The sequence below is a fragment of the Pongo abelii genome, chromosome 13 (genome assembly GCF_028885655.2).
Source record: "Pongo abelii isolate AG06213 chromosome 13, NHGRI_mPonAbe1-v2.0_pri, whole genome shotgun sequence".
Classification (NCBI taxonomy): Eukaryota; Metazoa; Chordata; class Mammalia; order Primates; family Hominidae; genus Pongo; species Pongo abelii.
The window spans coordinates 41,616,199-41,629,114 of NC_071998.2; the positions used below are offsets into that span (position 1 = coordinate 41,616,199).

Consider the following 12,916-nt stretch of genomic DNA (forward strand, 5'->3'; position numbering starts at 1 on the left):
ATTATCAGTACTAGATATTTGTCAGATCGTCTTGCAGCCTAGCTCTTCTTCATATGATTTGCATTCTCAAGCATATTCATTAGGTACAAATTTAGAGGAAAGAGAAGAAATTCCCAGTAGTTCTAAGTAAATTCCTGGATTCAATCGCACTGTCCAGACTTAGATCACTTGCCTATTCTTGAACCAGTTGTTATGGTCAGGGTGCTGGAGCAGACTGGTTTTCTAGGCCTGGCTAAGGAATACTCAGTTCTATGAAATACTGGTATTGTCTGAGTATGGTGGCTCATGCCTGTAATCCCAACACTTTGGGAGGCCGAGGCAGGTGGATCACTTGAGCCCAGAAGTTCGAGACCAGGCTGAACAACATGGGGAAACCCCATATCTACAAAAAAAATACAGAAAAATTAGCTGGGTATGGTGGCATGCACCTCTAGTCCTAGCTACTTGGGAGACTGAGTCCCAGGAGATGGAGGCTGTGGGGAGCCGTGATCCTGCCACTGCACTCCAGCCTGGGTCATAGAGTTAGAACCTGTCTCAAAAAAAAAACAAAAAAAACAAAAAAAAAAAACAGAAAAGAAAGAAATACTGGTGTTGAGTGTAAGGGACAAGTTCCCAAAAGGAAATGTAGCTTCTATTACCAGAGTGAAGGGGAGTGGACACAAATCAGGCAAAAAATTGATATCAACTCACTATAGAGAAAAGGGCTTTTCAAACTGTACTTAAGCAAGTTGAAGAGGAAAAGGGAGTAATACATGATTGGATGTTCTCTAACCCATGATTACTCCAGCTTCACCTAAAACAGCTTCACTTTTATATATTTTGTATATGCAACTTCTGGTTAGATTTCATTTGGAAATGAATTTTTTTTTTTTTAAATCCTGTGACAGAGTCTCACTCTGTCGCCCAGGCTAGAGTGCAGTGGTGCCATCTCGGCTCACTGCAACCTCTGCCTCCTGGGTTCAAGTGATTCTCTTGCCTCAGCCTTCCAAGTAGCTGGGACTACAGGCATGTGCCACCATGCCCGGCTAATTTTTGTGTTCTTAGTAAAGATAGGGTTTCTCCACGTTGGCCAGCCTGGTCTCAAACTCCTGACCTCGGGTGATTCGCCCACTGCAACCTCCCAAAGTGCTGGGATTACAGGTGTGAGCCACGGTGCCTGGCCTGAAAATGAATCTTGACAATACCATTGGTATGGGACACATCAGCAGATGGTTAGGCCCATAATATATTAAAGTAGGTGACATCTTTTCCCACTCCATCCTGATGAATGAGTTCTTGACCTACCTTTTCCACAGCCCCATTGGCCTAACTCATATTCCTAACCCTACAAGATCCAGACCTGACTCCTCCACAGTCAGATATGTGAAGATCATGAAATTAGGCAGCAGTCTAGTTCTCAGCTTACAGATTTTATGACACTTAAAAAAATCATCATGTATCATAGTTCCATGGGTACTTCCCCAAAAGTTGTCACAACTTGGTGACTCGATATGATCTAGTAATTGTAAAGCAGAAAATTTTGATATATTCCAGAAATTTGACAGATCATAATCTTTGATGATATGTTTATGCTGAAGTTTGCAAGTTAGGCAGTTTAATTTTTTTTTTTTTTTTGAGATGGAGTCTCGCTCTGTCGCCAGGCTGGAGTGCAGTGGCATGATCTTGGCTCATTGTAACCTCCACCTCCCAGGTTCAAGCAATTCTCCTGCCTCAGCCTCCTGAGTAACTGGGACTACAGGCGCGTGCCACCACGCCCAGCTAATTTTTGTATTTTTAGTAGAAACGGGGTTTCACCATATTGGCCAGGATGGTCTTGATCTCTTGACCTCGTGATCCGCCCGCCTCAGCCTCCCAAAGTGCTGGGATTACAGGTGTGAGCCACCATGCCTGGCTCAGTTTAATATTTTTTAAGTCTTCATCTGTGGCTCATCTCCTAGGTAACTGCTCCTAAACCACACTCTTAGAGCTTTTTTGTGATCTACTATTGACTTCCATTAAATATCTAGTCCGCCTTTTCATCATCCTCAGGGCCCAAACAAAGCTGGTGAGGTGTCTGTTTGTGTAAATAAAGTTTGTTTGTTTGTTTGTTTGTTTTTGGAGACAGGGTCTTACTCTTCTACCCAGGCTGAAGTGCAGTGGCACAGTCATTGCTCCACTGCAGCCTTGGGCCCCTAGGGCCCAAGCAGTCCTCCCCGCCCTCAGCCTCCCAAGTAGCTGGGACTACAGGTGTGCCTGCCTAATTTTTTATTTTTTTGTAGAGACAGGGTTTCAATGTGTTGCCTAAGTTGATCTCAAACTCTTGGGCTCAAGCAATTCTCCTGCCTTGACCTCCCAAAGTGCTGGGATTACAGGTGTGAGCCACTGCACCTGGCCTAAGTACAGTTTTATTGGAACATTGACACACCTAATAGTTTAAGTCTTATCTGTGTATGGCTGCTTTCTTGCTGTAACAGCAGAGGTGAATAGGTGTGAAAGAGAACGCATAACCCACAAACCTAAAATATTTAATGTCTGGCCATTATAGAATAAGTTGTTGACCTTTGCTCTGTATTTATGTGGTTTATAACAGTTTTTCTACTTTTTTCTTTTTTTTGAGACAGGGTCTCACTCTGTTGCCCAGGCTGGAGTACAGTGATACAATCGTGGCTCACTGCAGCCTGGATCTCCCCTGGGCTCAGATAATCCTCCTACTCCAGCATCCCGAGTAGCTGGGACCACAGGTGGGCGCCACCATGCCCAGCTAATTTTTCCATTTTTTGTAGAGGTGGGAGTTTCACCACATTGCCCAGGCCGGTCTTGAACTCTTGGCTTAGGCAATCTGCCGTCTCACCTCCCAAAGTGCTGGGATTACAGGTGTGAGCCACCTTGCCCAGCTGTATTCCTACTTACTAACATATGGTATACTTATGAAGAAGAATCAGCTAGTGTCCTTATAATATCCTCAGTCTCAGATGTTCTTGAAAGCCTATCTAGGGAAATATTTTTGTTCTTTCTGTGCTCTTTTAATTCTCTTTTCTTCTGTTCCCTTAACAGTTTAGTGCTCTTCATCTTTAAAACAACCAACCTTGGCCGGGTGTGGTGGCTCACGCCTGTAATCCCAGCACTTTGGGAGGCCGAGGCGGGCAGATCACGAGGTCAGGAGATCGAGACCATCCTGGCTAACACGGTGAAACTCCGTCTCTACTAAAAATACAGGACTGTTGTGGGGTGGGGGGAGGGGGGAGGGATAGCATTGGGAGATATACCTAATGCTAGATTATGAGTTAGTGGGTGCAGTGCACCAGCATGGCACATGTATACATATGTAACTAACCTGCACGTTGCGCACATGTACCATAAATCCTAAAGTATAATTAAAAAAAAAAAAAAATTAGCCAGGTGTGATGGCGGGCACCTGTAGTCCCAGCTAGTCTGGAGGCTGAGGCAGGAGAATGGTGTGAAACCGGGAGGTGGAGCTTGCAGTGAGCCGAGATCGCGCCACTGCACTCCAGCCTGGGCGACAGAGCGAGACTCCGTCTTAAAAAATAATAAAAAATAAAACAACCAAGCTTTTTTAATGAGTGGCAGGGAGAGTGATTGTGGTTTTTTTCACCTACAATTTGAACGTATTTGCACACACACCTGCATGTACTTAATGCAGACATGCAAGGTGCCAAGTACACACACAAAAATCAGGATTTTGTGTCATTTTATTTCCTTTCTACTGACTCCTGTCAGTTTCATATTTGCTGTTGTCATAGAAGTCTGTTTTGTAAAGAACTATCTGATACAGTTGAGGAGAGCTGATGAAGGGAAATGGAGGAGGAGCAGATCCCCCCCGATCTGGTCACTGGATTCTGTTAGCAGAGCAGCCACTTATCAGAAGGCTGAGTAGTTAAGTTGTACTTGAAGAAGAACAGGGGTAGTAATACCCCATCCCTGCTTTTTTGCAGTCTAAATGCCCTGTGGAGTAAGAGAAAACTTCAATCCCTAGGCTTGTGAATCCCTTATCTTTCCCAAACGTTAAATTAATTTTTAAGGCTATTTATTCAAAGTTGACTTAACCACTAGAATAGGGAAGATCAGACAAATCAGCTGCAAGAAATGAAGTATGAGAAAACCCGAACTCTTTGACAAAGTATTCCTGGGAGTAAATGTGTTGAATGAAGCCAGCGGGTAAATGATAAGGGCCTTTACGCTGTGGATGTAAGAAAGCAATTTATCAAGAGTACATGAACTCTCTAGTGACCACAAGTCAGGAGGAAATGAGAGTGGAGGAGGAGCCCTGAAAAAATACATATGAAATACTAAAAAATCTGTGTGCACGCACTTTTAAATCCCTCCATTATTATGCAGTAATATTGGTGTAGTAAAATAGAAGTTGCTGAGAATGCACTTGTAGTGTAGCCCATACCATTAGGGATAAGGTGTTAGGAAAAGCAGCTGAGAAAGGCCACACAGTAGTTTAGAATTTGCAGAAACCTTAGGTACATAACTTAGGTGTAGTTATGACTTGAGCCTAGATGTTGGCTGATACCCATTTGCCTGACTCATGAGGTTAGATGACCATCCTTCAGGCTTATGTGTTCATCTTGTTTAATTCCTAAATGGGCATATGCATATAATTCTGACAGTTTTGAATGCCTTTCGTGTTCTCTTAAGGAGTTTAGAGTGCCTCTCACTCGTTATCTCACTAATCTTTGCAGCATCTCTTTAAGCCCTACAGATAAGACAGCGTTATTGCTTGAGAAACTGAGGCAAAATGTAATTATATTATCAGCAATAGGGTGTGCAGTAACTCAGATATGGATGGGGACTAGAATTTATGACCTTATTTTGGCCTTTAGTTCTAGAGAAGAGATGGCGTTTCTTAAATTTGAGGAGAAAAAGCACCCAATTGTTGAAATTTTCATTTTATTAAAAGTGTTTACTCTGAGAATGGTCATCCTCAGCTTTTTCTACTGAGATAATACAGTTAGCTGAAATACACCAGAAATTCCCAAATGTTGGTTTGTCATTTGTTTCCATTTTCATCTATACCCTTAGAGCTATTAACAAAGTGACTTGTTATTTCTTTCTTTTTAAAATTATGACTTTAATTTTCTTTTTTATCCTGAATAACTTTCAGAAAACATGCCAGTGAACACAAAAGCTATCTAACAGGTGACTAATGAGAGAAATTGGGAGGACTAAGTTTTTGGATAACCCCCTATAGCTAATATGACTTGACTTAAATTACTAGCCCTCCACACAGATGTCAGCTTTCCTTATTCCCTCCAAATTAGGTCTTTCACCCCTATAATCTAAAGAACACTCTCTTCCTCCTCTTTAACCATTCAGGTATTATAAGGGATGAATCTTATTCAGAAAAATGATGTTGATTGAGCCTTCCCATATGGCATGAGTTAGGAATTGTTTTGTTTTGTTTTTGGTGGGGGGTAGGGGACACCATCGTCACTTGGGTTGAAACACAGTTCAGTTAACAAATCAATGAGGTTTTTAGCACCAGCCACGGTCATTTAAAAACATCCTCAGTGACTCTTTATCTTAAAGTTGAATGTGTTTTCTATTTGTTGTTGCCTGCAATTTATAAACACATCCAATTAAAAAAATAGGAAAGAAAAGGGGTAAAACAGAAAGGAGGTGTCAGAGAACTATTTTCTTTGCAAGATCTTGCTTAAACACCTATGGCGAACATTCATGTGTAGAAATGGAGCCCTGGTAACTTCCAGCAATATTTCTAACTCCTGTTCTCTCTCTTTATCTGTTTATTCCCAACACCCCCATCTCTGGAACTTTGGCGGGACCACCACAGCCTTGGATAAGCTCAGCACGCAGCACCTGTACCACCCCACCCAAGTGGAGATTGTGCAGTCCAACGTCGTGTTTGACATCAGCAGCCTGATGCTCTATGGGACACAAGCAGTGCCTGTGCGGCTAAAGATCCTGCTGGACCGTCTCTTCAGCGTCCTGAAGCAAGAGGAGGTACTGCACATATTGCACGGCCTTGGCTGGACTCTGCGGGACTATGTCCGAGGATACATCCTTCAGGTAGGGGGAAGACTTGAACGCCACCCGTGTCCGGGGCCGACTCTGGGTGGGGAAGGGTGAGAGTCCTTGGCAAACCTCTCAGGAAGGGCTGCACACCCTCCTCTGATTAAAGTGGTCATTTCAGCAGGCTTGTCAGGGAAGGGGAAAGGAGAGAGACAAAGCAGGCCACCATCGGGCCTCAGGGTGTGTTAGAAGGAAAACTTGGCCTCTTGACTTGCGTTACCTTTGTTTTCACCTTTTTGAATTCAACTCTTTCCCTACAACATGGGCTTTCTGGCTTCTCCAACAAGTCTTATTATAACCCTATTAAAAAGGAGGGCTCTTTGAGGCGGGTAATGGGTGTGTGAAAATCTGAGATTACCCTTCACTTGGGTTTATTAGGGCTTTTTCTCATACTCAGTTTGCAGGTACGGTGTTTTTCTTGGTTGTCTTTGTACCTAAAGGTACACATTTTACTATTTATTGTTTTTTCAGCCAACTCAAAGGTAGAACTATAATCCATATAAACTTATATAACCAGTAAACCCTCACATGATAGCCTTCAGATTTCTACATTCTGAAACACACAGACATGGTTTTAGATTTGGTCTTTGCAGAACCTGTTCTTCCAGCCTTGAGTGTCTCCTTTGTATCAATGGCACTTCTGACCTGGTAAGGGCTTTAAGAGTTTTCTGGGAGGCCCACAGCCTTCATGCCCCCATCTCCCATCCCTCTCTTTCTTCATCTCATTTTTGCAATGTGTCATGTGTCATTTGCATTGTATACTTTGCCTCTGAAATGTGTTTATGGCTATCTGTCTTCCTATAACCCTTGAGGGGTCAATGTTGAGAACAGCATTTTGGGAGACCCCAGGATCCAAAGAGGCTACACTGGATGATGAAGAAATACCCCTCTCGCCGAAGGAGATCTCACTTTGAGAAGTAGAATCTGAAGCAATTTTTCAAATTTCCCATGAGGATAATACCAGGAGCCATGACCCCTTCAAAAACAATTGGTTTTGGCTGTGCCAGCCTTGTATAGTGCTAGACATATCTCCACTGTTTATTCCCTGAGCTACTGTGTGTTACATGAAGGGCATTAGCTGCCAGCTTGGCATGTGAGGAGTGGGGAGCCTCAGTCTACCTCTCGTTTTAACCTGGCATCAGTACACACAGCTTCTTGTCATTTTCCTGTGTGGTACCTCCAGCTGTTAGCTGGGATAGGAGAGCAGTGGAAGGATAGTGAGTAGAAGTAGGGAAAGGAAGGGAGTTGGAATAACCTGTCTGCTCTCAGAATAGAATGGCATCTTAATTTAGTGAGAATCTCAACTGGGAAGACACAGAAAATTTGGCCCTCAAAAGATAAGATGATGGTGATAATAGTAGCAATTATATATTACGTTTTCAGTTTATAGAGAATGTTTACAAGCATTATCTCATTTGCCTCAGGATGGGGACATTTCAGTGGGTTAAAGTAGGAAGATAAGTCTTGGACGGTCAGGGGGCATGATGGGGAACAAGATCTAGGAGGAAGGGGCCAGGAAAAATAAATAAGGAACTGGTTTGACAATCCCTGCTTATACTGGCCCCAAGATGCATACAGTGCTACATCTTTCTACAGTCATTTCTACAGCATGCTTATTAATGTCTGTTTTGAGTGGATTTTACCCTACACAAAGAGAAAAACCTCTTACAGTTGTTTGTATGGAACTGTTAGCTTGGCTAACAGTCCTTTCTTTATTCCAAACCAACAAGTGTTTTGCCCCAATCTGGTACCATCTCTATTACCTCCACTATGCTGCTTATACTTCTGTCATTAATATTGTATTTCAGTTTCATGTGTATTTGTTGCCTAACATATTTACACCTGTATACCTACGCAGAGACACAAGCATATATACATTGTATCTTTCTGTCCAAACAAATAGGTATGTGCAGGGCTATGCTGGTTTGCCATTTTACCAAGCTCAGGTAGCACTTTGATAGCAGTAAACATAAAGCCTGATAATGTTTCTGTGTTACGGTCCTATTGTTCTGCCTTGGCCAGTGCCTGTTTTTTATTTTACTTGAAATAATTATTTAGATGTTAGTTTTTCCCCAACTTGTGAACATATCTCTAATGCAAGTATAAAAAATGTAAATGTACTCTGTAAATATAAATGTACTTTGTATGTGAGGGCCCAGTATTTAGCAGGGGTGTCAAATCTTTTGGCTTCCTGGGCCACATTGGAAGAAGAATTGTTTTGGGCCACACATAAAATATACTAACACTAACAATAGCTGATGAGCCTTAAAAAAAAGTCTCATAATGTTTTAAGAAAGTTTACAAATTTGTGTTGGGTCACATTCGGAGCCTTCATGGGCCCCATGCAGCCCCGTGGGCTGTGAGTTGGACAAGCTTGATTTAAAGATACAAAATTGCAAGAGAAATTAAGTTTGAGAGGAAAATTCAGTAAAACCAGGAACTAAAATTTATAAATCTCTTATTTTAGGGTGAAATACTGCATATAGAGAGCATTTTCATTTATTGTAATACTTAAATTATAATTAATTATTATTATTTTAATATAGATTTTGACAGTCTCAAATTTAATATAATGTTTCTCCATTCAGTCTAAAATTGACATTTTGAGAAAACTATAGATGATTTTTACATTAGAGGAGTTCTAGGTTTAGTTTCTGTCTTGTTTTATTGGTAGAATTGATGTAATATAGATTTTATTTAAATGATGGTTTTTGTCATTCAGCATTTATAATCTACTTGTTCTTTGTTAAAACAGTTCTCGGTTTGGAAAAAAAAGCAAATGGTCCCAGAACACCAAAACTGTTACCACTTATGTAGTGAGAAGATGCTTGTTTTGTTAAGAAAAAAGAGAGAGTCTGTAAAAGTAAACCCTTTCTTCTAAAGTAATGTTATTTGATAATTGGCCAATATTTTAAACATTGTATGTGGTAATGATAAGGTGTGCACAAATTACTTTGAATATAATTGTATATGGCGTTTTTGTAAAAGTAGGCTATAAAATGTGTATCTGAAGGCTGTGGAACCCCATAATGCTCTATTAGTGTACAAGTCATTTTATCTGGCTAAAACTCAATTGTCTTGTAGCCCTCAAGGCATCAATTTTAGCATTATTGCTCTCAACAACAGTATATTGAATATTATGTCAGTTAAAGGAGAATAATTATCAAGGCAGGTTAGGGTGGCTGTTAGTCTTACCACATATTGACTTGGTTAGCAGTTGGCTATAGATTGTGTTCCTGGGCAAATGAAGATGTACGGTAAGTTGAACTAGTCAAGCCAGGGTATTAATTTAACTCTCTGTGTGACAAAGCCTGCATCCTTTATGTGTACACAGCTACTCCTGCCTTCTGAGATACCTTTAAATGTGGAAGAATGACAGTTGTCTGATCTGATTTTGAATTTTTGGATGTAGGGGGAAGGGGGGAGCAGAACTTTCAAAACTATGTGGTTTATGAAGAGATTATTATTAGAAAAAGGGAGATGACAGTGATGCTACAGATAAATTTAAAAGGCTGGCACATCGGTCAAGGATCCTGTACTTTTTTTATAAAATTAATTTTCACCTATGTGAGTGTCTATATAATTCACAAGCTAGCCAGTTGGGTATAAAATGCATAACATAACTTGGACTACAACTACTTAAGAAGTCAGGTAATATATTAAGAACCCAGTATTCTCCTGTGTACTTATTAAAGTATTTATTCAGAAAGTACAGAAAGTTAGCTTTTAAGCATTTTCCAGAAAACAACAAAAATGGGAATATGCAATTAGATGCTAAAATCTAAATACAAAGGAGAATATGATGTTTTTTCTACTACTAAAGAATAATTCTGGCCAGGCATGGTAGCTCACGCCTGTAATCCCAGCACTTTTGGAGGCCAAGGCGGGCAGATCACTTGAGGTCAGGAGTTTGAGACCAGCCTGGCTCATATGGTGAAACCCTGTCTCTACTAAAATACAAAAATTAGCCGGGTATGGTGGCATGTGCCTGTTAACCCAGCTACTTGGGAAGCTGAGGTGGGAGAATTGCTTGAACCTGGGAAGCAGAGGTTGCAGTGAGCCAAGATTGTACCATTGCACTCCAGCCTGGGCATTGCAGTGAGACTCCATCTCAAAAGAAAAAAAAAAGAAGAAGAAGAAGAATTCTTAGTTCAGGTCTGTATCTCGTGATACATTTATTGACCATGAATGGAAGCAGTGGCCCCCTCTTTTGTCCTTTCCCCATTTTCCCCTCTGTCCTTGACCTAGGAAATAAGAATACAGGTGATTATCATTGTTGAATTTAGTCATTTAAAAATCAAGTTTTCATAGTCTCTTTCAGTTTGAACGTATAACTGACTTGCCTGGGCTCGTCCACCAGCCTGTCTGTGGAAATCTCCTCATTTGCAGGTGGGTCCTGCCAGAATTCAGAGAAGCAGTTGAGACACTCTGAATATTTAGCTGAGATGTCAACAGCCTTATAAGAAGAGTGGTATTGATGCCCCTCTCAACTCTCCTGTATCTTACCAGCACAATTGGTACATTAGAAGAGTGTTTCTCAAAGACAAATGGGGCCATCCGTCTTTTAGAGGTCCAGCTTTAGATTTGGGAGTAACTACATACTGGATCCTTCTCTTAAGCTTCATGATACTCATTAGTATAACACAGGCTCTGAGGAGGTCTAGGGTACGAGCCTGTGAGAGTAGGGAAGTAGCTTTCTCCAACCCTTCCCACTTCATAACCTCTTCCCTTCAAGCTCATTTGAAATACTTAGTTCCTGAACACACTCAGCTCTTCTCCCACATGAACTATTTGCATGTAAGGTTTCTTCTGCCTGGAATACCTTACTTGTGTCTCTGCGTGGGTAATTTCTTCTCTTTTAGGCATCAGCCAAAGTCTCACTTGCTTACAGAGGACCATCTTAGCCAATGTAGGTCTTTTCTAGTGTAGCTATATCTTAGGACTTTGTTTCCTTCAAACTCCTATCACAATTTAAAATCAGTCAATTAAGTCAACTGTTAAAATGTTTATTTTTCTGGCCTCCTCACTAGGGAACAACACAAATGCAGAGCGCTCAATAAGTATTTGTTAAGTGAATGGCTAAGGAAACCTGTTTAGCTTGGTATAGCTTGATGTTTCACCATGGAACTCATGGAATAGCCAGTAACTTCAGTTTGTCAAAAGGCCCTTAGTTTTTTCTCCAGGCTTCGTAAGGACTGACTGCTATAGCAGCAGCTGGGCTGTTGAGGGCAATAAGAAGAAAACTAAAGGCTCCCATGCCTTCTAGCTAGTGGTCTGTGTAGGGTAAGTGTTTTGTGGTATCCATGTGGTAGAAAACATCAATCTTAAGCAAACACTTGTATTTAAACAGCTCTTTGCGGAGCAAGTTCATGTAAGTTACCTCTTTTCCTCCTCTTACACCATCCTCTTATAGATGTTGCCAACGAATTAACATTTGGTATAGTTGAGGCTCAAATAAGTGACTTTCCCCTGATCACAGAAGTGTTAATTGGCACAGTTGATACACTGTAAGCTTCCTGAAGATAACACATGTCTCTTATTCATCACTGTAACTCGCTTCCCAGCACCAGCACCCAGGCTTATACATAAAAGGGTATATTAAATATTGGAAGGAGGATATTTTGAAGTTTGATTTGAATTCAGGTCTTTGACTCTATGGGTAATATTCGGATGTTTATTTTTTGTTTTTAAGGCTACCAGCCTGTCTTTCCAGAATGTAACATGTGAGAGTCTGTAGATGCAGAGTGGCATGATTTGGGGGAAGAGAGGAGGCCTGAGAGTCTGGAACTGACAGACTAACTTAAGATCTCTTATATTCAGTGGCACACCACATGTCTGACCTTAGGTAAAATTGGGTGAAATGGGTTCCTCTTTTGTGTTCCTTTTCTTGCCTATTTCCTGATACTCCATTTCGTTATCTTTACTTCTATTCGCTCTCATTTCTGTGACTAAAACCAGATCTGGTATTTATCCTTAACGCTTTATTGTAAATTCCGGTCTTTGACTTGGCCTTTCCAGGGATACATACCTTTTGTAGTTGAGCATAAAAACAAAGGTTTTCTACCTAGTTAGTAAGATTTCAGCTATACCATGTGCAGGGATTGGAAGAGAGATGAAGTAGTCTTTCCTGGGTTTATAAAAGCATTTCAAGTTGGATGGCAAAAGGGCTCTGGATATTGAGACAAGATTGGGTTAAATCTGGAAAACTTTGCCATTCTTAGTCATAGTTTCTTAATCTTCACAATTAAGATAACTCCCCATACCTCCCTAAAATTAAGATAACCTTCATGTCTCTACCTTTGAGTGGCTAAAAAGATGAAATAATATAGATGAAATGTATGTTGTGAACTCCTTCTCAATAAATTGGCATTTTTTCACTTATATCTATGTGTAAAGTTAACTCTGACTAATTATAACAGAGAAATATCAGTTGCTAAACATGTTTCTCTACAGATGCCAAATGCTTAAAAAAATAGGGAATGCATTTTAGGCATTAGTATCAATAAGATAAATTGCAGTTGTTTTAGTAAGTACATCCTGAAATACTACTAGTGGCATAACACAGCAGAAGTTTCTCTTTTCTCTGCAAGCCTAGTCTAGTGGTGAATGCTTTCCTTCCATAAGTGATTTGACAAGAGGTAAGTTAGGGCTATTGCTGTTTTATGGCTCTACGATTTTTTGGGATCATAGATTCCTCATCCAGGTGGCAACCCTGAGAGAAGGTGAAGGTTCTCTGTGGGATATTTTCATGGATGTGGCTCAGAAGTATAGTAGGGTGCTTCTTCTCCCATCACTGACCAGAACTTATTTGTAAATGAGGCCATGTGACTGAGAGGAGGAGCCGGGATGTATGGGCTTGGCAGGCACTCTCAGGGAAAATGAG

At 40.9% G+C, this 12,916-nt stretch overlaps 1 protein-coding gene across 24 annotated transcripts in view; it reads left to right on the forward strand.

The window, feature by feature from the left end:
* BNC2 (basonuclin zinc finger protein 2) overlaps nt 1-12,916 on the forward strand; it is a 449,492-nt gene that overhangs the window by 313,181 nt on the left and 123,395 nt on the right. For all 24 annotated transcript variants that reach the window (XM_063714199.1, XM_024252087.3, XM_024252080.3 and 21 more), the window contains one exon: nt 5,795-6,030. In XM_063714199.1, coding sequence (XP_063570269.1) covers nt 5,795-6,030 — 236 coding nt within the window. The remainder of the gene's footprint in view (nt 1-5,794; nt 6,031-12,916) is intronic.